Source organism: Vicia villosa, linkage group LG3 (genome assembly GCF_029867415.1).
Source record: "Vicia villosa cultivar HV-30 ecotype Madison, WI linkage group LG3, Vvil1.0, whole genome shotgun sequence".
NCBI classification, from domain to species: domain Eukaryota; kingdom Viridiplantae; phylum Streptophyta; class Magnoliopsida; order Fabales; family Fabaceae; genus Vicia; species Vicia villosa.
This window is the reverse complement of record NC_081182.1, coordinates 159396137-159421573: the sequence shown is the minus strand read 5'-3', so window position 1 is coordinate 159421573 and position 25437 is coordinate 159396137. Positions and strand designations below refer to the sequence as shown.

Here is a 25437-nt window from a genome sequence, read left to right as displayed (position 1 = left end):
GAAAGAATACAAATGTATCAAAGAGAATTTGATCATGTATTTCGTCATAGCAAATAGGTTACTTAAAAAATTTGAATATGTGGATTTAAAACACGTCTCAAGGGTAAACAATCATGAAGCAAATGATTTGGCACAGTTAGCCTCAGGATACAAAGTATCAAAGGAAAAATTAGAAGAATTGATCGAGGTAAGAGGCAAGGCAATGGCCACAAAATTATCCCCAAGTGATCTGGAGAACTCACAATTAGGCTTCGCCAACGAAGAGGAATTTGAAGTTTTAAATATAGATTCCTTAGCAGATACAGATTGGAGGAGTCCAATTGTAAACTACTTGAGAGACCCTTCGACAGATACAGATAGAAAGGTGAAATATAGAGCCTTATCATACTTCTTGATGGGAAACGAATTGTTTAAGAAAACCCCTGAGAGAGTTCTACTAAAATGTCTGGGCGAAGCTGAAGCATACTTGGCACTCTCGACTGTACATAGTGGGGCATGTGGTGCTCATCAAGCGGGGCACAAAATGAAATGGCTTTTGTTTCGTTATGGAATGTATTGGCCCACTATGTTAAAAGATTGCATATAGTTCGCCAAAGGTTGTCAGGAGTTTCAAGAACACGCAAGTATTCAACATGCGCCTGCAAATGAATTGAGTTCAATTATCAAACCATGGCCTTTCAGAGGTTGGGCATTAGACTTAATTGGAGAAATCCGCCCCACATCATCCAAAGGCCAAAGATATGTATTAGTGGGAATAGACTATTTCACAAAGTGGGTTGAAGCAATACCATTAGCCAATGTAGACCAAGAGGCTGTGATTGAATTTATCCAAAAACACATATTATATAGATTTGGAATCCCAGAAAGCATAACCACAGACCAGGGATCAGTGTTTACGGGTCGAAAGATGCAAGAGTTCGCGAAAGAGATGGGATTCAAATTATTCACTTCTACACCTTATTATGCTCAAGCAAACAGACAAGTCGAAGTAGCCAATAAAGTGATAATCGGTCTGATAAAGAAACATGTAGGGAAGAAACCTAAGAATTGGCATAAGACCTTGGACCAGGCACTTTGGGCTTGTCGAACATCACCAAAAGAAGACACCAATGCTACACCTTTCCAATTGACGTTCGGGCACGATGCAGTACTCCCAGTCGAAATATACTTGCAATCAGTCAGGATTCAGAGACAAAAAGAAATTCCCCCAAATGTATATTGGGAAATGATGATGAATGAGTTAGTCGATCTGGACGAAGACAGACTTCGAGCATTGGAAATGATAAAAAGGCAAAAAGAAAGGGTGTCAAGAGCATACAACAAAAAGGTGAAAGGTAAAACATTTATTAACAATGACTTAGTTTGGAAAGTTATTTTGCCTATAGATCGAAAGAACCAGGCTTTAGGCAAATGGTCTCCACACTGGGAAGGCCCTTTTCGAATCTTAAAAGTATTTTCGAATAATGCTTATGAGATAGAAGAGTTGGCAGAAGATCATAGGATCTTAAGAGTGAATGGGAAGTATCTGAAAAGATACAAGCCAGTCATGTATGAAGTGAAGATTGCAAAAACGTAAACATTAGACATAGATGTCGTGAGCCAAAATGGTAAAACACTCGCCAAAATGGCTTTACCTTTATGCAAGTTAAATAATATATAAACTAAGAAGACAAACGATGTCAAAATATAATCCATTACGATTAAGGGATTAAGGGTACATCCAATCAAAATGGTTGCATGGTATGCAAACCAAAGTTACAAAGTTACAGCTAAAAGAAGTGTTAAAAATTATGGATAGCAAAGATAAAACCAAAACCAACAACGCCTCCAACAATGCCTCTGACAATGCATTCCTCAGTTAATCCTGTTTTGCAAACCCTCTAAGTTCAACAGGGGAAAGCTTTCCGCTTCAAAAGGATCCAGGAATCCTTCCGTGCGCAATTGTTTTACTAACCCTTGTTTTATAAACATGTGGGATAGTGACCTTTCGTAGGGAAGACAAGAAGGTTTGCCTTGGCGAGAGGCAGCAATAGCGACAGCTTCAGTAAGATGTTTGAAAATCATCAATGGTATGTTAATTTTCTTTCCCCGGAGAGCACCGAGCATGAACTCCATGTCTTCCACCATGATGCTTTCCTGGTCCTCATTTTGTGGGCAAAAGTTGCCCACTAGAAGTTGATGCCAAATCCTACAAATGAGGGCATTGAAGGGATCGTTAGCCATGATGGTCCTTAAAACGGAAGAGGTGCTCATGGTGAAGGAGTTGTCAACAAAAACTTCTCCAGAGTTATCACATCTCAGCACTTCAGAGATGAATGATGGAGAAATGGTAATGCGGGATCCACGAACTTGGGAAACGATGGTAGTTTTCCCTTCTGAATCTATCCGGAGGGATGCAAACATCCAGAAATCCGCCAGCATGTTTGGTTAAACAGGCCCTTCCAGGATTCCTTGGTAAACTTGTAAGTTTTGGGAGGCAAACAGTGCATCAACGTTAATGCCATTTTGATCGAACTCTTCAGCAGAGAGTTTGAACTCTTTCTTGATAACAGATTTGATAGTGTTATGAGATAGAGGTGTCATTTTTGCAAGAAGGTACAAGAAAGAAAAAACTTGAAGAAAATATGGAAGAGGATGAATAAACAATCAGAATGGCAAGGTTTATATAGAGGATGTTGGTCTTAAAGAGTGGTTACGCTTTAAATTCTAATTGGACCGCGTGTGGCTTCCCCGAGGGAAGATATGGAGTCCGCCGTTTCTGGCCTTGGAAGTTGGAATGTAATCATGTTAGAAATTGATACACGCACATCTTAATTAGACGTTTTGAAAAAGTGATGTCATTATTAAATGATTGTTACGGCTAGTGGAGTAGAAACGTCAAATCAAAACTAAGTGGCTACGAAGGGTAATCATGTCACGTATATACACTATCGAGGTCATTATGATAGTAGAAAAATAGTTTTTTTTTTTTTTGACAATTTAAGAATTGTTAAAATTTTATTTGTGACATTGCATGATAGAATATATGGATAATTGAAAGGTAAATCAAACATATATCCATTAACTAGTCTGATCACAAGAAGTGGGACAAGTGCAAAACGAAAAGGCATTACAAAGGTTATCACAATTAATTGAAGTCTTCGGGAAGATTATTCTTCATTTTGGAATATTGGGATGCCCATAGTGACATACGGCGTTCGATTAGTGCTTGCTGCTTTTTTAGCTCTTCGATTTCTGGTACTAATTTTTGCACCGTTTTCGAGATGTTGAATCCCCGTTTGCACCACTTCATCCAATTCGTTCTGCTTGGATTGTTTGATTTCCTCTTGACGAGACTTGGCAGTTTTAATCTTTGCTTCGAGACGTTCAATTTCTTGTTCCCAAGATTTGATGTCCGCTCCACAAGTTTCATACTCCTTTTGACGCTTTGCATGTTCAAGCTCAAGGGCACCAGCTCTGGTTGTTGCTTCATTAGCAGCTTTCCATGAAGAACTATGAGAAGTTACTTTCGTGTTGATTTTTTGGTCAACATCTCGCTTTCGAAGGTTATCAGTTTGAAGTTGATCAAGCAGAGAAGTTAGTGAAACGATCACTTGTGAGACTTCGTCAGAAACCTGGAGTAGATACACCTTCTTTAAAAGGTTGTTTAAACCAAAGCAGCTGGTGGAATCTTTGCTCAGAACTTCGATAAGGTTGGTTTCAAATAATTTCTTCTTTATCTGACGAAGGAGGTTTAGAATATCATTTCCCTTACCACTTTCCACCAAAATGTTCGAAGAAGGCTCAACCATGATAGGCGAAACATTTTTGGCACTCATCATAGCCTTGAGGAAACTTACAGGATTAGTATTCTTAAGTCGCTCTAGTTCAGCAAGAGTGAGAGCAGTAGGAATTTGATTCGAGGTAGTCGCAGGGGAAACTATAGTCCCAAAGGTCGAAGTTTCATTATTGCCTGGTGGAGGCAAACTAGAAGCTTCATCCATATTCTCGTGTTCAGAGATGGTATCTTCACTCCCAGTCAGCTGCTCAACTACATCACCGCTATTAGAATGTTGAGGGTTTTCTTCCACGTCTTTGTCGTGATTGGTAGGTGGAGAAGCGTCGTTTGAATTACTTTCCTCAGCAGGTGCAGGTGAAACGACAGTCGTAATGGGTTGAATATCTTCGAGAACTAGAGAAAGGATAGGAGATTTTCGTCGAGGAATACATGTTACATAAATCAAAATTTATTAAGACCGGAAGTTGCGAAAAAACTTGTTCGTCGATTAAAGGACAAATGTATACCATGAAGATTGTCAAGATCAATGTTGAGATCTGAAGCTTTGAGGTCAGAAGTAGTTGTGCCTACATCGTCCTACATACACGAGGTAAAACATAAACTTAGCAATAAAGGTTAAGTGTGAAGGATTGTTATAGTATAAGATTCAATACCTTGGTTGGGACATTATCTGGGCTCGAGTTATGACTTTCGGCAACTGGGACATTACCAGTGATCTTTAAAGGTAGTTCATCAGAGGATACCTTATCACTTGATGAAGTAAGCTTTGAAGTCCCAGATCCCTTTTCTTTGGCTAGAGAAATAGTGGCCTTTTGTCTTTTCTTCGCAGCTTGTCTGGTACGAGGAGGAGATTAGTCCTCATCGTCTGAAGTACTAGTGTTTGAAAGTTTCCGTTTCGGAGGTGTCGAAGGCTTGGAACTCTAAGAATATTCATATTGAGCAAAGTGAATAATATTCATAATAAACGCAAAAGTTAAAGTATAAAAATGTATACGTACTGTTGGTTTCTTGCCAGTGGTGGCAGAATCACTCCCACTTGCTTTGTTGCTTCTCGAAGCTTCAACATCCTTTTGTGCAGCTGCTTCCTTAATAACTCTCTTTCGACCTACAGCTGTGAACAGAATAGAGGTCAGTATATAGGTAAGGAAAGAAGGTTAATCGAAGGATAGTCCAAACCCCAACCTTCAGGTATTGGAGTCAAAACACGAACGTGTTCAAGACCTATATGAAGATGTCCCTTGAAAGTATCCAAGGTATGCTTAGTCGGAACCACTCGTTCAGCGTGTTTTTTGGATTGTTCGCAAAGGATTTTGGGGACATTCCCACACACAAACTAGTCTGGAAAAGGAGGACTTAGAGACACACCAAAATCAGCACTAGGTAGTGGAGGGAATTTTGGAGGATTAAGTTTGAAAGCCACTTCATAACGTTGTTCAGGTTGAACATACGTGGGCAATTTCAACTTATCCAGTTTAGTAGAAAATTTTTCATGCAAAGTGACTGCAGCTTCACGAACAGTCCGACTAAGGTCATCAGGCCTGTAGATAGTTTCAAAGAATTTTTGAAAGGCTTGGATTTCTTTAATATGAGTCGAATTACCTTTTTTGAAGTTCGCCTGCACATCAGCAAAAGCTTCAGTTAGTTCTTGAGAAAGGCTTTCAGCATCGAAGATTTTCTTAGTATAATACTCTGTCCACCATTGATGAAAATCTATGGTAGAATAGAAGGCAGGCTCGAAGGAGATGGGAGAGAGGGTCGTGATGCCGACATATTTGGAGATTTTGGATTCATATTCCTCTTCAGATAAATGCATAGTGTGCAGACACATGTGATTTCTCTTGTCATACATGCATTTTGGTTTAAGCTGAACCAATCCAAATTGCCTTGATACGAGATTTGGTTGGTAACAAAGGAGACAGCAATGACTCTTGGGGGATCGTAATCGGTGGTATAACAGTTTAGGTGTTAGAAAATCCTCCCACATAACCATGGATTCAGCTTGTTGATCTGGAGAAATTGCTAGAAACTCTCGAGTGAACCATTCAGGACCTACTTCTCTTTTTACAAATGGAGCCATAGAAGGACTAAACTGGTAACGTTTAGCAAACATCATCATGTACGCTCGAAAAGTCTCACGAAGCTTTCCTGGTTCTTCTTTGGGAGTTAGGTAAGCTAGTCTAGTCCCTTCGACTGTTCGATTTCTGATTGCCATATCTTCTTCATCCACGATACCTCTATGTGGTAGATAAGCTTCGAAAGTAGCATTGAGCCATAGCTGCAATAACCATAAAGGACCAGCGAAAAGGAGAGATCCTGTTTTGTAATCCTTGACGAGATTTGTTGCTTCGCCAATATTTTCGTAAAGGAACCCTAAAATTAACTGGCTTAAGTTTAACCTTTTTCCAGCATTTATCTGGTTAGCCATACAAAGATACCTCTTTGCCACTTGGAGGGACCTAGAACAAAAAACGCATCTTGAAAGCCAGAGTGCTAGAAATGCGATATGTTCTTCATCTGTGACTTCAGTAGTCGTTTGGACATGGTATCTATGGATGAAAGCAGTATAGGTGGCTTTGACTTCGTTAAACTGGATGGTATCAATATCCATGAAGTTGGGATCGAAGACCTCCCCAGTTGGTCGAAGCCCTGTGATAGCGGCTATGTCAAAGAGAGTGGGGGTAATCATTCCACAAGGAAGGTGAAAGGTATTGTGAGAAGCATCCCAAAAATATACTGATGCTACTAACATGGTTTGGTTGTATTCTAAACCTGTTTTGGATAGTTGAATTAGATCATAAATCCCTAGTTCTTTCCAAAACGAAGCCTTTTTGTTTTCTACCTTAGTCAACCAAGCATAATACAGTTCAGGATCTTTTGCCAAGGGGATTGATCTAAATACTTTTAGGAAATTGGTCGCATAATTCAACCTAATTTTCTCTAAGGCTACGGTGGCTTCCGTCGAAGCGTCATCTACATTGGCAGTTTCAGCTAAGATTAGGTTACCATCTTCATCTATTTTGTTCTTGCTAACTAAGGGCCTAGTCTTATAATAAGCAAGAAAGAATTTACCCAGAGAAGAACTACTTCCTCCAGGTAAGGGACCCATAAAAGCATGAGTTTTTCCAGAAAGAACAAAGGGAATGATTACCTGAGAAGCGTAGATAGCGCGAGTTTCTGCTACGTTTGGGTCTGGAATGTATTGTTGGTGACCTATCTGTGTAGGGTGTTGAAACTGTTGAACGGGTTGGAGAGCATTTGAAGTTTCCGAACAGTTGTCAGCCCTACTCCTAGTATCTAGGAGCAATGATCACAAGTAATGACAAAACATGGGAATGCACGTTTTGAAGAGACGTTTTTGAAAATGACAAGACGTTTTGAAAGATAAGTCATAAATAATTATGACGGTAGTCAGGTGTCTTGGAACTCTAAAATATGAGTAAAACGAAATCTCATCATGATAAGAAATGCCTATTTCTCTTGTTTTTCGAAACAGACATTTATTGGGGGCAATTTGTTAGCTGGAGATTTCGATTGAAGAAAATGTTCTTTAAAGAATTAGAGTTCGAAGAAGAATGGATTCTGATGGCCATTCCCGAGAATAAAATGGCTCCTAATGGCCATGTTCGAGGATGTTATTTAAGTTGAAGTAAATATGATTGAAATCGAAAGCTGAATTGAGATAGATTGTCATTGAGGCTTAAGTGTTTTCTCGAAATACGAAGAGTACTGAAGCTTAGCGTATTTCGTGGCATTCTCGTTAAGGATCACGTTTCCATGTATCGAAAGAGAATTTAGGCGGGAGGATTTGAATTTCAAACTAATTTGTATAATCGAACAAGGACATATGGCGCCCCAGGGATTCGAAGCGTATGCATGTGAAGCAACGTGGCATTTCGTTAGTGTAGGACCGTTAGGGTCGAATTAGTATAAATAAGGGTCTTAGTATCAGGATCCAGTGTGTTCATTTTGTACAAATCACTCACAAAATTACTCAAGTATCAAGTGTTAAGAGAAAGAGTTCGCTGAGAAATGTACATATGACACCAACACCACTTTAAATACGTTTGTATTTTTCTTTATTCAAGTATCTTTCCAATATCTTCATCTTTCGTTTAGTTTTAATTCGAAGCCTTTTTCGGTCACCGTTATTTTACATTCCTGTACTTTAAATTCATGTACTTTACATTCTTGTACTTTACATTTCTGCAATTTACATTTCTTTTACATTTCGTCAAAGTTATATTTACGTGTATAACAAGTCTATTTCGCAAGATTATTCACATGATCACACCATAAACAAGTTTCGAAGCAAAAACCAACAAATATGAACCAAATTATATCAAAAGACAACGATTTGACTATGTTCTAGGATCAATCTAGTCGATCCTGTGAGTAACCAAAGTATAAACTATAGTTTGGAGGACTAGCGGTTGTTTACCGGAAATCACTGTAAACAAGTACATCCTTAGATATGAACACCCTCATAGTAGAATCAAGGCACTTGTAACCTTTATCTGTTAGTGATTAGCCAAGGAAGAGGTGAGAAAAACAAGTTAAACCAAATGCCTTAAGGAATTTATAGTCAGAAAATTTGAAATATAAGAGAAAGAAGGGTGATGTATTTTCTAAAGATGAAGATGGAAGTCTATTAATGAGATATGCGGTGGTGGTGAAGGTATAATCCCAAAAGTTGAGAGGAAGTTGGATTCGGCTAAGAGAGTTAGACCAATACCTACAACATGCCTATGTTTCCTCTCTACTGAGCCAATTTGGTGATGAGTGTGGGGACATGGAATTCTATGAGTGATACCATGTAAGGCAAGGAAATGAGTGAAAGGTCTAAATTCGTCACCACCATCAATTTGAAAATTTTTGATTTTAAGGCCAAATTGTTATTTAAATAGGGCTTTGAACTTAATAAATGTATGGAGTGTATGTGATTTTAAATTTACGAGATATATCCAAGTATACTGATTATAAGCATTATACAGGTCAAAAAATAAGTATCGCCACAAGTAGAAATGACAAGGCAGGGTCCCCATAGGTCACAAAAGATTAATTCAAGAGGTTTTGTGTAGATAGTATCGAAAGTAGTGGATGGTAACTTGTGAACTTTACCCATGCAACAAGCATTGCAAGAATCATCTAAGTTTTTACTAGGAACAAAAAGTTTACACAGTTTTAAAACATGCTTCAAAGTTTCATGATGGGGATGACCTAGCTTATGGTGCCATATTTGATACTTGATGTGGAGTTGGGAATACTGATGGCTTGAGGGGATGATGGTTGAGGAGTGCAATCAAACTTGTACAAACCATCACTCCCAAGAAATACACTCAAAAGAAATTTAGAAGTAGCCTAACATTTTACAAAGCATGAATTAGCATGAAATTCATAAAAGAAAGAATTGTGTTTGGTAGATTAGCTAACACTAATGAGATTTTTAGTGATAGAAGAGACTATGAGAAGTTTGTTTAGTTTTAGAGATATGTTGGAACAATAGTTTGAGGGAAAAATCATAGAACCAAGAGAAGTAATAGACAAACTTTGACCATTTCCAATTTGAACATGGTCTGTACCAGGAAGGAATATGGAATCCATGGGATCAGTGGCATCGGAAGTGACATTGTGTGTTGCTCTGGAGTCAGGGTACCAAGTTTGGTTGTAGAAAGGAGAGAAATTTGTGCCAGCAATAAGAGCTTGGGGTCTTGGTCAAGTGTATTAAGAGTTCAGAGAGAGACTCATAGGCCTTGAGGAATGCATGTGCATAGGGTTAAGGGCTCTATAACCAAGGTGTTTCCATACACTGGACTTATTTGTGTGAAAGGTGCCATAGGTTTGAGGTGTTCCATATCTACCTTAGGAATATTGGGTATGATAATAATAACAGTAATTGGCATCATGTCGAGTTTTGAAACAGATCTAACATTGGACTGAAGGATAGAAAAACACTTAGAAAGGGGGGGTTTGAATAAGTGTAGCTTTAAAACTTGTAAGATAAAAACAATTTGCACAGTGATTTTTATCCTGGTTCGTTGTTAACTAAACTACTCCAGTCCACCCCCTTGGAGTGATTTACCTCACCTGAGGATTTAATCCACTAATCACACGAGATTACAATGGTTTTCCACTTAGCCAACAGCTAAGTCTTCTAGAGTATACTGATCACAACCTGATCACTCTAGGAACAATCTGCTTAGACAACCTCTAAGACTTTTCTAGAGTATTCTGATCTACCTGATCACTCTAGTCCTTTACAAGTTAATGTAAACAAATTCTAAGAGTATTACAATGCTTCTGAAAAGCTATAATCACAACTGTGATATTTCTCTTAAAGTTTAAGCTTAATCTCACTATAATATTACAACAGCAATAAGTGAGGTTGAAGATGAAGTTTGAGAGCTTTTGAATCTGACAGCATTTCTGTATAATGCGCAAGCGTTCTATTTAGCTTCTCATCAGAACTTCATATTTATAGGCACTTGAGAAGATGACCGTTGGGAGCATTTAATGCTTTGCGTATTCCGTACAGCATTGCATTTAATGTTTCACTCTTTTGTCAACTACCTCGAGCCTTGTTTTTGCTGTGTCTATTGACGTTGCCTTTAATAGCTTCTAACGTTCCTTTTGTCAGTCAGCGTAGCCTGCCAGTCTAGTACTTGCTTCTGAGCTGATGTTTGTGTAAACAACGTTTGAATGTCATCAGAGTCAAACAGCTTGGTGCAGAGCATCTTCTTGTCTTCTGACCTTGAAGTGCTTCTGAGCGTGATACCATGAGAACTTCAGTGCTTCTGCTTCTGATCTCAAGTTCTTCTGATGCTTCCATAGACCCATGTTCTGATTCTGCTTGACCATCTTCTGATGTCTTGCCAGACCATGTTCTGATGTTGCATGCTGAACCTTCTGAGTCAGTGCTTCTTGCGCTGATTTTGTGCATACTCTTTATATAATTCCTGAAATGGAAATTGCATAGTATTAGAGTACCACATTATCTCATACAAAATTCATATGCTTGTTATCATCAAAACTAAGAATATTGATCAGAACAAATCTTGTTCTAACAATCTCCCCCTTTTTGATGATGACAAAAACATACATAAATGATATGAATTTGCGATCAGAATATCAGACGGCTAAAGACAATTACACAGCTATAGCATAAGCATATAAACATAATGTGTGAATATGTCTCCCCCTGAGATAAATAATCTCCCCCTGAAATAAATACTAGAAGAATTTTATAAATAAAAGACTTCCCTGAGTATTTCAGTTGAGACTTTCACAAATGCTTAGATCTTCAGAACATTCACAGCTTCTGATTCTTGCTTCCATAGGACAGCTTCAGAACTTGAATTTCTTCGATCTTCAGAATATTCATAGCTTCTGATTCTTGCTTCCATTGGACAGCTTCAGAGCTTGAATTTCTTCTTGAGTCATTGCATGCTAGATTGTATCAGAACATTGTTGAATGTACCAGAGCATCTTTACATCCTGAAATGTTACAGAACAAACTAAACGACAAAAGTCAGCATGAATGAATCAGAACATAAAATATGTATTAGAACATATAATTATGTATTAGAGCACACAAACATGATGTTGCAGAGCATATTTTGTAACTAAAAACATGCATCAGAACATATAAGGAATAAGAATAAAAGCATATTCTATCATCAGAATATCATAACATTCTTCCTTCTTGCTTCTGATCTTGAAGCTTTATAGCACTCAGCTTGCTTCAATTTCCATGAGCTTGATTCTTTATAGAATTGCTTTTCCCCATGTCTTTGCTTCTCATGTTGAGCTTTAAAGAGGGTCTTCAATTCCTGCAAAACAACACTCAAAGACATAGAACTTTGCAAGTTTTATTAGAAATGTGGAGCCTTTCTCCCAGCAACTGATAAAATAAATCAGATCATTTATCACAGTTCTCTCCCCCTTTTTGTCATAGCATCAAAAACATAAAAGATTCAGATGAAAAAACAAGACAAACACTAGAAGAAAAGGATAATTTCATTGATAGCACAGGAAAAAGATTGTCAGAAGTACAAGAGGGCAAGGGAAGATTTATAGAAAAAACAGATGCAGCAGAACAAAAGAAAACAATCTAAGACTCAATAACTAAGATGACCCTAGTTTTGACATGATCTTGGCCAGCATATCATGAATCCCATTGTTGCTCTCATTCTGCCTTTCCATGAAAGCACGAAATTCAGCGTTGATCGATCTCTGCTCATCCTGGTTCTTCTGAATCACTTCCAGAGTCCTTGCGAGACGAGAAGGTTCATCAGAAGAAGCTTCACAACTTCTTTCCAGAGGGATGGCATTCTGATCCGCAGCTTCCATGGTCAGATTATTTGCAGGATTTTCCTCAGAATTTCTTCAGCAGAATGATCTTCAGCTTCAGCATCAGCATCTTCCATTTGAACATCTTCTCCGTACACAGGAGCAGGAAGATCAGAATCTCCATTTTCAAGAGCTTGCAGAATGGCAGCTAGATTCCTTGGAGCAGAAGGACCTTCAACTTCTGGAGGATCAGCAACTTCTGGGATTACCATATCAGGATCCTACTCAGAAGGGTTTTCCCTCAAGAAGTCAAACAACCATCTGAAGTCTCCAGTCAGCACTGGATACTGAGGTCTCCAGACCACAATATCTCTGCAAGGATTATCCAGCAGCTCATCAACAAAAGGCTTTTCTTCAAGACAGAATTTGTTTCTGATTGGATGAAAGTATCTTCCATCATCCATTTCAAGAAGATAGCCAGCATAAGCAGGTGCAGCAGCTACCAGTCTCTTCTAAACAGCCATGGCTTCCACTTTAAAATCTTGGCGAAAACTTCTCCAAAGATTTCTTGTAGAGACATCATCAAGCTCGTTGAGGAAGGCATCCTTCAAGAGATCCAGCCTACTGATAACTTCACTTCTGAACACCTCCAGGCAAATGATAGGTTCAGGTTCAGGAGGGTTGAAGGTGAATTTGTAGTCTGGGTAGAGAAGGCAGTAAGGGTTGGATTTTCTGGTGGGAAAGGGATGAGATGAAACAGATGGAACTGTTGTGGTTGAAGAAGATGGAATATCAGTGAAGGGGGTTGATGAGGAAGGTATATCTGTGGATGTGGGAAGGATGGTAGTTATGGGGGTAGGGTTGAGAACTTGAGAAGATGATGGTGTTTCCAAGCTATTAGGTAAAGGTGATATGGGGGTAGAAGTTTGTGCAGAAGGAGGTGATTGAGGAATATTTGCAGAGGTAAGGGTGTTTTGAGGTTCAGAAGGAGAGGGTTGGATAGGTGGAGGTTGGTACACTTGCCTGGAGAAGTTACCTGTTCTGATTGCCTCGAAGGAATCAACCTTAAGAGGGTCATAAGTGACCTTCTGCCTTGTTTCTCTCTTGGCAGCTTCTTCTGCAGCCTTTCTCTTTAGCCTTTTCTCTCGCTTCTTCTTATCCTCCTTCTTGAGGTCAGCTTGAGAAGGAAGCACTCTTCCACGAATCCATGCAGGATCAATAGAAGATTGATTTCTCACAGAAGCTTCCAAATAGAGCTTAACCGCCTGGCAAAGTTCTGCTTGGAACAAAGTAGAGAAACCTGCAACAGGAATTCTTCTGGGTTGAATATCAAAGGGAACAGCAGTTATTTCCTTGACAAGTTCCATTCTCACCAAGTCAAGACCATTGAAGATAGAACCCCGAGTGACTCTAAAGAAGTTAGGTGTTCCAATAGTCCTTAGGGAGTCCATCAGGTCACTTTCAATCAGAATGTCTGAGATCATTCTGGCGAAAGGAACAGCATTTCTTTGGAGATGAGGATACTTTGCACGTTCGTCATCTCTTGACTCTTCAATAGCCAACTTCAGATTCTCAAAAATGATGTTGGAGATGTTGATTTCAATTCTTCTTCCGACACAGAAGAGAGTGTACTTGTGGTCAGGACTGATGTAAGATGAAGAGAAGGATCTCTTTCTGTGATGAAGAGAGCCCAGAATAATCTCAGCCCAAACTTGATAAAACGGCTTCAAGGTACCAGTTTGACTTGAATCAACACCGGTAACACACGAAATCTGCTTCTCAACCTGGAACCAATCAACTCTGCCAGGAAGAGGACCAGTGACTCCTTCTTCATCGTCCAAGTTGTACAGCTTCCTGATTAACTTCTCAGTTATCACAACTTCATGCCCTAGCACGAAGGAGATAATGGCGGTTGGATTGACGGTTGCATGAACCCAGAAATCTTTCACAAGGGCTGGATAACTTGGTCCAACCAATCTAGCCAGATAGTTTGACCATCCCTGTGCCATGATCTTAGCATCAGGTTTGAAACCATATGCTTTCAAATTTTCAAAGTCCACTGAGGACTCACAGAGAACTTCCAGTTCTGACTGAGGAATGGAGCAAGTCTTCAGAGGAGCGTATCTGTGCTTGTTGTATACCAGTTGAGAGGAAGACATTTCTTCTGTTGGGTTTGATGTGCTTGATGAAGGATTCATGATGATTTTGCTTGGTTTCAGATCACAAACTAGGGTTTGAAAGAACGAATGCAAAGAAAGAGATGCACAAATGGAGAGAGAGTGAAAAAGATGAAATGAAGATGAAGCGGGTTATTTAAACGGTTTGAAAAGAAGAAAAATAAAATAAAATAAAATAAAATAAAAAGAAAACTGTTTAAATGAAATGATTACAGAAAAACATGACATCAATATGCATTTAATGAGAAATGACGTTAGGAGAGATAAAGTGACAAAATGAAATGATTTGCACAGTTACCTAGGGCGGCGTCTCCTCAACTGCACGCATGCTTGTCCAAAAATAGTGAACACGTGTTCATTTTCTGGAAAGACTGGTGACAGCTGTTTTACTTTAAAAGAGCTTCTGAATCAACTTAGATAATGAAACGTTAGTAATAACAGAATCAGAACTTCTAATTGATCATTATCAGAACTTCTTATAGCTGCCTAGTCCTAACACATTTCAGAAGTTATTCATACACAGATCTTCTCATCTTCTCATTCTGGGCATAAGTCCATACTGATATTCTTCAAAATGAACTTAAACCTATCTTTAGCAAGGGGTTTTGTAAAGATATCAGCCCATTGATGGTCTGTATCCACAAAGTTCAAAGAAAGAACACCCTTCTGAACATAGTCCCTCATAAAATGATGTTTAATCTCAATATGTTTAGCTTTGGAATGTAAGATAGGATTCTTAGATAAACATATAGCAGAAGTATTATCACAGAAAATAGGGATGTTACTCTCATATATCTGATAGTCTTCTAGCTGACTCTTCATCCATAGCATTTGTGTGCTACACCCAGCAGCAGGAACATATTCTGCTTCTGTTGTTGAGAGAGCTATGGTAGCTTGCTTCTTGTTGTACCAGGAGATTAGATGACTTCCAAGAAATTGACAGCTTCCTGAAGTACTCTTCCTTTCAATTCTATCTCCAGCATAGTCAGCATCACAGAATCCTACTAAGTTGTATTCTTTAGATCTTCTGTAGACTAAACCAACGTTAGTAGTACCTTTCAGATACCTCAGAATTCTCTTAACAGCAGTTAAGTGAGATTCTCTGGGATCTGATTGGAATCTAGCACACAAACAAACACTGAATAGAATGTCAGGTCTAGAAGCAGTTAAGTATAGAAGAGATCCAATCATACCTCTGTACAGCTTCTGATCTACCTTCTTACTTACCTCATCCTTACCTAGAACACATGTTGGATGCATAGGAGTTTTGGCTTATTTGCTTTCAGAAAGATTAAACTTCTTCAGAAGTTCTTTCACATACTTCGTTTGATGAACATAAGTTCCATCAGAAGTTTGGTTGATTTGAATCCCAAGGAAATACTTGAGTTCACCCATCATACTCATTTCAAATTCAGCCTGCATAGACTTAGCAAACTCCTTTCCATGTGAAGCATTAGATGTTCCAAAGATAATATCATCAACATAAATTTGACAAATTAAAATGTCCTTCTTAGATGTTTTACAGAAAAGAGTCGTGTCCACTTGTCCTCTAGTGAAACCATTGTCCAGAAGGAAAGAACTTAATCTTTCATACCAAGCTCTGGGAGCTTGCTTCAACCCATACAATTATTTCTTAAGTTTGAAAACATGTTCTGGAGACTTAGAGTCTTCAAAACCAGGAGGTTGGTGGACATAGACTTCTTCATCTATATAGCCATTTAAGAAGGCACTCTTAACATCCATCTGATACAGAGTGATGTTGTGCTGAGTGGAAAACGAAATCACTAAGCGAATAGATTCTAACCTGGCCACTGGTGCAAAGGTTTCTGTATAGTCAATCCATTCTTGCTGACTATATCCCTGAGCCACCAGTCTGGCTTTGTTTCTTACCACTTCTCCCTTCTCATTGAGCTTGTTTCTGAACACCCACTTTGTACCAATGATGTTGAATCCTTTTGGTCTAGGAACCAAATCCCATACATCATTCCTTGTAAACTGATTAAGTTCTTCTTGCATATCAATTATCCAGTCTAGATCTTCTAGAGCTTGATCAACAGAAGTTGGCTCGATCAAAGACACAAGACCTAATTGACATTCTTCATTGTTCTTAAGGAATGCTCTTGTTTTGATAGGATCATCCTTCTTTCCAAGAATGACATCTTCTGAGTGAGCTGAAGTGAGTCTGGAAGATCTTCTGACAGTTGGTTCTTCAGAAATTCTGAGATTCTCTAAAGATGCAGCAACTTGATCTTCAGATTCTTTACTTCTGAGATTCTCAGCTTCTGATGCTTTGCTTCTTGGTTCTACTGCTTCTGATATATCAATATCAAAATCTGCAAAATTCTCAAACTGCTTTGGCTTTTCAAGACCAAGCTTATCATCAAACCTGATATTGATTGATTCTTCTACAACCAATGTTTCAGTATTGTATACCCTGTAGCCTTTTGAGCGTTCAGAATATCCAAGAAGGAAACACTTTTGTGCCTTAGAATCAAACTTACCAAGATGATCTTTAGTATTCAGAATAAAACATACACATCCAAAAGGATGGAAATATGAAATGTTGGGCTTTCTGTTCTTCCACAATTCATAAGGAGTCTTATTTAGAATAGGTCTTATAGAGATTCTATTCTGAATATAACATGCAGTATTTATTGCTTCTGCCCAGAAGTGCTTAGCCATATTGGTCTCATTGATCATGGTTCTGGCCATTTCTTGCAGAGTCCTATTCTTTAGCTCTACAACTCCATTTTGCTGTGGAGTTCTAGGGCAAGAGAAATCATGGGCAATACCATTTTCTTTGAAGAACTCCTCAAAGAATCTGTTCTCAAATTCGCCACCATGATCACTTCTGACCTTTATGATTTTGCACTCCTTCTCAGATTGGATCTGAGTGCAGAATTCAAAGAACACTGAATAAGACTCATCCTTGTGTTTTAAGAACTTTACCCATGTCCAGCGGCTATAATCATCTACGATGACTAATCCATATTTCTTCCCTCTGACAGATGCTGTTTTGACTGGTCCAAACAGATCAATGTGCAGAAGTTCTAACGGCCTTGAGGAAGAGACAACATTCTTAGATTTGAATGCAGGTTTGGAGAACTTGCCCTTCTGACATGCTTCACAAAGAGCATCTGATTTATATTTCAGATTTGGAAGACCTCTAACCAGATTTAGTTTGTTAATCTGAGAAATCTTTCTCAAACTAGCATGTCCTAATCTTCTGTGCCAGACCCATTGCTCTTCAGAAACAGACATAAGGCAAGTCACATTCTGCTTCTCAAGATCAGAAAGATCAATCTTATAAATGTTGTTCTTTCTCTTGCCTGTAAATAGGATTGAGCCATCCTTCTGACTTACAGCCTTGCAAGACTTTTGATTGAAGATTATGTCATAACCATTGTCACTTAATTGACTTATGGACAATAAGTTATGCGCTAATCCTTCTACAAGAAGTACATTAGTTATGGAATGAGAGTTACCAATACTTATGGTTCCAGAGCCAATAATCTTGCCCTTCTGATCTCCTCCAAACTTGACTTCTCCACCAGACTTAAGCACCAGGTCTTGGAACATAGACCTTCTTCCCGTCATGTGTCGCGAGCACCCAGAGTCCAGGTACCATGACATTTTGTGCTTTGCCTTCTTTGCTGCTAAGGATATCTGCAACAGAAATTATCTTCTCCTTAGGTACCCACAATTTCTTGTGTCCTTTCTTGTTAGTTTTCCTCAAGTTCTGATTGAACTTGGGTTTAGCATGATAAGTGACAGGAGGAACAGCATGATATTCTTTGGGTTTGTCAGCATGATATCTTTTAGGTTGTGTCACATGCTTCTTGGTGTGTGTTGTGTTAAAACTCTGTGCATGTGATGTGAGCTTGATATCATGTGAGTGGCCATATTTGAACTGATCATACAATGGCTTGTATGTGATTTTCAAATCATCAACAGGTTCAAATGTATGTGAGGTATCACCCTCATAGCCAAAGCCAAACCTTTTGTTTCCAGAAACACCATATATCATAGAAGCAAGATGACTTCTGCCAATACTTCTAGATAGGAACTTTTTGAAGCTCGAGTCATATTCTTTCAGAATATGATTGAGACTAGGAATGGATTTTTCTGATTCAGAAGGAGATCCACTATCTTTGGATAATTTTAAAACTTTTTCCTTCAGTTCAGAATTTTCCACTTCCAGCTTCTTAGTTTCAAATTCAAATTGCTTTTTCAGCTTTTTGTATTTGATACTAAGATGAGCCTTGAGTTCCAGAAGTTCAGTTAAACTGGAAACTAACTCTTCTCTAGATAGTTCAGAAAATACCTCTTCAGAATCTGATTCTGATGTAGATTCTGATCCATCATCCACTGTAGCCATCAGTGCAAAGTTGGCTTGCTCTCCTTCAGAGTCTGATTCTGATTCTGATTCAGAATCGTCCCATGTTTCCATAAGACCTTTCTTCTTATGAAACTTCTTCTTAGGATTCTCCTTCTGAAGTTTTGGACATTCATTCTTGAAGTGTCCAGGCTCATTGCACTCATAGCAGACGACCTTCTTCTTGTCAGATCTTCTGCCACCAGAAGATTCTCCTCATTCAAACTTCTTTGAACTTCTGAAGCTTTTGAACTTCCTTTGTTTGCTCTTCCAGAGTTGGTTTACCCTTCTGGAGATCATGGACAGTTCATCTTCTTCTTCTGATTCTGATTCTTCAGAATCTACTTCTTCAGCCTGAAAAGTGTTAGTGCATTTTTTAATATTAGATTTTAATGCAATAGACTTACCTTTCTTCTGAGGCTCATTTGCATCCAGCTCTATCTCATGGCTTCTCAAGGCACTGATTAGCTCTTCCAAAGAAACCTCATTCAGATTCTTTGCAATCTTGAATGCAGTCACCATTGGACCCTATCTTCTAGGTAAGCTTCTGATGATCTTCTTTACATGATCAGCCTTGGTGTAGCCTTTGTCCAGAACTCTTAATCCAGCAGTTAGCGTTTGAAATCTTGAGAACATCTTCTCAATATCTTCATCGTCCTCCATCTTGAAGGCTTCATATTTCTGGATTAGAACAAGAGCTTTGGTCTCCTTGACTTGAGCATTTCCTTCATGGGTCATTTTCAATGACTCATATATATCATAGGCAGTTTCCCTGTTAGATATCTTCTCATACTCAGCATGAGAGATAGCATTCAGCAAAACAATCCTACATTTATGATGATTTTTGAAAAGCTTCTTTTGATCATCATTCATTTCTTGTCTTGTAAGCCTTACGCCAGTAGCGTTCACTGGATGTTTGTAACCATCCACCAGAAGATCCCATAAGTCACATTCTAGACCAAGGAAGTAACTTTCAAGTTAATCTTTCCAGTATTCAAAGTTTTCACCATCAAATACTGGTGGTCTAGTATAACCATTGTTACCATTTCCATTGTATTGCTCAGCAGAGCCAGATGTAGATGTAGGTGTGTTTGTTGGAATTTCACCAGCCATCTTTTACTGAAGCGTTTTTCTCTTCCTGAATCTTTTCTAAACACGGTTAAGTGCTTGCACCTTAGAACCGGCGCTCTGATGCCAATTGAAGGATAGAAAAACACTTAGAAAGGGGGGTTTGAATAAGTGTAGCTTTAAAACTTGTAAGATAAAAACAATTTGCACAGTGATTTTTATCCTGGTTCGTTGTTAACTAAACTACTCCAGTCCACCCCCTTGGAGTGATTTACCTCACCTGAGGATTTAATCCACTAATCACACGAGATTACAATGGTTTTCCACTTAGCCAACAGCTAAGTCTTCTAGAGTATACTGATCACAACCTGATCACTCTAGGAACAATCTGCTTAGACAACCTCTAAGACTTTTCTAGAGTATTCTGATCTACCTGATCACTCTAGTCCTTTACAAGTTAATGTAAACAAATTCTAAGAGTATTACAATGCTTCTGAAAAGCTATAATCACAACTGTGATATTTCTCTTAAAGTTTAAGCTTAATCTCACTATAATATTACAACAGCAATAAGTGAGGTTGAAGATGAAGTTTGAGAGCTTTTGAATCTGACAGCATTTCTGTATAATGCGCAAGCGTTCTATTTAGCTTCTCATCAGAACTTCATATTTATAGGCACTTGAGAAGATGACCGTTGGGAGCATTTAATGCTTTGCGTATTCCGTACAGCATTACATTTAATGTTTCACTCTTTTGTCAACTACCTCGAGCCTTGTTTTTGCTGTGTCTATTGACGTTGCCTTTAATAGCTTCTAACGTTCCTTTTGTCAGTCAGCGTAGCCTGCCAGTCTAGTACTTGCTTCTGAGCTGATGTTTGTGTAAACAACGTTTGAATGTCATCAGAGTCAAACAGCTTGGTGCAGAGCATCTTCTTGTCTTCTGACCTTGAAGTGCTTCTGAGCGTGATACCATGAGAACTTCAGTGCTTCTGCTTCTGATCTCAAGTTCTTCTGATGCTTCCATAGACCCATGTTCTGATTCTGCTTGACCATCTTCTGATGTCTTGCCAGACCATGTTCTGATGTTGCATGCTGAACCTTCTGAGTCAGTGCTTCTTGCGCTGATTTTGTGCATACTCTTTATATAATTCCTGAAATGGAAATTGCATAGTATTAGAGTACCACATTATCTCATACAAAATTCATATGCTTGTTATCATCAAAACTAAGAATATTGATCAGAACAAATCTTATTCTAACATGGACAAAATTCATGTTACCACTACAAGCACCACGACCTCTAAACCTTCCACCACAAGCACCACTTTTGCAAAAAAAAATGATAACCACGACCAAAACTTTGATAATTGACACCATTAGAATCAAGAAGTTCATAGGTTTTAAGACTAGAATTTGAAGGTTGCACTATACCTTGAGTAAGATTAATTGACACAGATTAAATTACATTAAATTACATCTTTTCTTGAATTTTCAATCTGCGACTCTTGAGTAAGTAGGAGAATTCAAGCTCACCAAGAGAGATGAATTCAGACTTTGAGTTTAGTGCAACAACAATTGAGTCAAATTCAGTTGGTAAAGCTTCAAGCATGAGTTCAATTTGATCGTAATGCAATAGAGGATCACCAATTGACATCAGCATGTCAACAATGGTGCGAGCATAAGCAAGAGACTCTAAAATGGTATAAGTTCCTTAAGACTATGATCAGGGATTAGATCTGAGTTGATGATAATGCTTTTTCATTTGCGTATGACAAAACACATGAATCTCTTCCTAAACCTGCCATGAATGGCGTTCCAAGACGAAACGAGAGAGAATAGTGTAAGAAATTGTAGATAACTAAGTGTAGAGCATCACATCTTTTTCTTCCCATGCGCCTGTTTACCTTGGATTTTGGTAAACAATTGTTAGTCTTCCAAAATCGATACTTTGGTAACTTACAGGATCGACTAGATCGATCCTAGGACATATGTGTATAGTTTTTATTTTGGGTTTTCTTGATACGAAGTTGTTTTGATGGGTAATGGTAAACTTAAAGATAATGCATAGATAATATAAAGATTGTTGGTAAAAGTAAAAGGCAAAGGAGATAATTTCGACTGGAATATAAATAGAATAAAAAAGGACTTAAATGCAAGTAAATTGACTTAGAAATAAAAATGGTGTTTCATACGTACATTTTCTTAAAAACTCTTTTCTCAACACACTTAGATACTTTGAGTGATTTGAGTATGGTACAATATTGAACACACATAAATCTAATTGTTAATACTCCTATTTATACTACTTTGACAATAACGATAATGAACAATCTTTTCTCCAGAGAATGATTCGTTCTCGTTTGCCAAATTATAGTTATCAGTCTTATTTCGAATTTGCTTTTGTCGAACTCGTGTCCTAGTCGTTCCAAAAAACTTCTAAGTCCTAGTGACATATCATTTCGCCACTATGATAACTCTTCTCAACAAATCCTAGTCGAAGAGCACCACTTTGACCTTCTCATCGAAATTAACTTGTCCACTTCAAATATTCCTCTAAGTTTCACTAGGACATCTCACACATTATGAAGCGTCGAAATTACAACTAACAAATTGCCCCATAAAAATGTTCTTACCATAGAATCCAAACACATCTCCCCGATAATTATTTTGTTCAAAACCTTATTGTGGTTGATTCATTTCACATTATATAATTTGAATGTGTAAAATATCTTAATTACACGTTCAGATTATAGAATTTGAACTTCTTAAAACACAAGAATTTTTAATATATTAAAATTGTCAACATAAAAAAGGGAGATTGTTGAACAAAGTTGATTTGAAGAATATTGTTCTTTAATTTTGGTTTTGATGACAACATGATATAACTAACCAATATTGCACATAAAGTTGGTTATCCAGCATAACAACTCATCGTATTTGACTAACTTATTCTATGCAGCATTCATTAACAAAAAAAGATCGAGAACATGTAGCTTAGATCATAAATAAGGACATTGTCAAAGGACTACGAAAAAGAGAAAAATAGTGTCTTAATCAAGACCTCAACAGATGTACAGATCTTTGGATATTTTGATGCTTCTATCAGTATTCAAAATTTACAGCTTCGACCTGCTGTTATACAGCCTAAATTATTAGTGTTGCAAAACTTAGTATATAATAACTTTTAGTCATAAAATGTACCCCAGCAAAAACAATATACAGATTTTTCAGTACATAAGAGACAGCTAGTATAGCGCGTTCTGATCATTATGTGCAGCAACCAGAGTGTACAGAAATCAACAACATTAGTTCATTGACATTGTTACAAGAAAACAGTTCTATTTCCATGGACTTGGGTGCTGAGCATCTCTATAAACAGAAGTACCTCCAGATGCGGCTGGAGAAGGGGATGATGCAATGTAACTAGTTCCTGACACAGAGGCGGAAGGTAGGTTTGGTGGATTCCCCTGCTGTCCTGAGTGAGCAAAGCATGATGGACTACCAGCAGATGTGAAACTTGCCCGAGCAGGGTTTGAAACCTTGATAGAAAAAGTAATAACTAAGCAATAATAATATATCGTGCATGAACAACAATTTTATATATATGTACGTACATAATTGGGGTACTCCTTCCCAGATTGACCTGGACTCATGCTAGTTGAACATGGTTCAATCTACTAATGAGGAAATTAAGAGAAAGAGAAGATTAAATATTTGAGTAGCATGGGATGCAGCTGAGAAAACTACACAAATTATAATAGAAGCTAGTTCGTGTACTATAACAATATAATACATCAGACCAGAGTACGTGATTCAAATTCAATTTAGCCACTGTAAAAATCAAATATTACAAATTGAACATATTCTTGTGCTTAATACAACTACCAGAGCTAAAACGGAGCAGTGCACCAGGTACTATTTAATAATTGGTGAGTATTTTTGGGTTTAGTTAGTGGCATGCTGTGCTGCTACAGTTCAACTGTGGGCCCTAAGGTTTGGAGAGTGAGAGATTTAAAAAAAACATAATTAGATATCTACTATCTGTTACAGTTTTATTTTTGAATTTTAATTTAGGATTATCTAGAAGTAGAAAGGGTTAGCTGTTATAGGATTTCGAGAAACAGATGGGGAGAGCCTATTAGGAAATTCTTCAGAGCTTAGGCTCTTGGAAATTTGGTAGCAGATCACAAGGAACACTCTTAAATTTTTAATAAATCAGTTCTATGTATTTTCCTCTATGACATGAATAAGCATAACTAAACTCTAACAAGTCTGTCATAGTTGATCTTCCAACATGAAGCCTATACTTCAATATTCATAGATTCATGCCAAAAGAACACTGATTGTAGTATCAATTCTAAATATAAAGAATCAAAAGAGAGTTAAAAAACATGAGACACGACAAATCATGATAAAGCACATGTATTACCATGTTCTGTTGTACACTAGGAGTCCTCCTAAGAGGGGATTCTGATGAAGGAGACATGCTACTGGTCCGAAGAACAAGTTGAGAATGCTGATTATTATGATTAGTAAAATCATCGGCTTCAACACCATCGAGGTCACCAAGATTTCCCTCAGAGCCCAACCTCAGAGCCAAATATTTGGTAACTGAACCAGTATCATTGGTCCCATCAGCTTTAGGTGGAACAGAAGGGCCGCGCGTCATCACAACCCCTTGCTGTTGCAAACTATTCCGTCTCTTTAAATCCTCCTCTGCATTTAAAATCTGCCAATTGATGCAGCCAAACTATCATTTATAAAATGCAAGTACCAAAGGGAAGCAACGAAAATCACAAGTTTTACCTGCTTCAAAACTAACACCAGACTATGTTTCTTGGCATTCAAAACTTGTAACTTGTCCTCAACTTCCTTTTTCCTTTTGTCTTTATCATGATGCAGATCCACATTTGCAATAACCTAGCACGAAAACAACTCTACGCTAGTAACAACATGGAAGCACACAATGCAAGAAGCATTTAAACTAATAGCAGGGTTGTATAAGCATTTCAATTATCTAAAACTTACAGGGTGGGTATGTTTGTCGATGGAAGTTGCAGCAGCGTCAGATGGTTTGTCGAAAGCATCAATCTCGAAATCGGATCCATGAAGCGGTTTGTTGGAATCAACGAGTTCCGGCGGTTGATTAGAAAGTTGAAGTTGTTTATGGTTTGTGGTGGTGGTGGATAGAAGGTTAGGGTTAGGGTTAGGGTTGGGTTGAGAACGAGAGAGTGCCTTTGAACGACGAGCTAAAAGGGATTTGAAATCTTTGAGAGAGATTTTAGGGTTTGGCATTAGCCATCGACGAGGCACATCGGGTGTTCGGTGAAGATTCCCTCTGTATAATGAAATGGCAACCATATTTCTGTTTTTTTCTTTCATTTTCCTCTCCAATTTTCACACCTCCTATATACTTGCCTCCTTTTATCACATCTTTTCCTCCACCATTATTAAAACCATCTCCTTTGCCCTTAACAACTATTTACATTAAAACAACTAAATGGCAATTTAGAGAAACAAAACAAGTAAATGTTGCTTCCTCCGCTCTTAAATATAAACAACTAAAAAAATTATAAAGTATTAAATATAAGTAAAAAAACTATAATTATTATATTCAAGGCAAAATACCATTTTTCGTCCTTTAACTCGGAGTCCAATTTAGTTCTTTAATTTTTTTAAAGATCAATGTAGTCCTTAATGGTTCAACGGTCGTATCCCTCTCCAGACCAAAATAAATCGCCAACAACTCCATTTA

At 38.0% G+C, this 25437-nt stretch overlaps 1 protein-coding gene across 2 annotated transcripts; it reads right to left on the bottom strand.

The window, feature by feature from the left end:
- Positions 1–22732: 22732 nt before the first annotated feature.
- LOC131656843 (uncharacterized) lies at positions 22733–25188 on the bottom strand. Of its 2 annotated transcripts, XM_058926431.1 has the most exons (5): positions 24711–25188; positions 24489–24602; positions 24112–24411; positions 23297–23356; positions 22733–23221 (listed from the first exon to the last, which is right to left on the bottom strand). In XM_058926431.1, exons 1-5 carry the CDS (start codon positions 25062–25064, stop codon positions 23021–23023), a joined length of 1029 nt encoding a protein of 342 aa, XP_058782414.1. In that variant the 5' UTR covers positions 25065–25188; the 3' UTR covers positions 22733–23020. The 2 variants fall into 2 exon arrangements, with proteins under 2 accessions (XP_058782414.1, XP_058782415.1); XM_058926432.1 differs by lacking the exon at positions 23297–23356.
- Between the last annotated feature and the right edge of the window lie 249 nt (positions 25189–25437).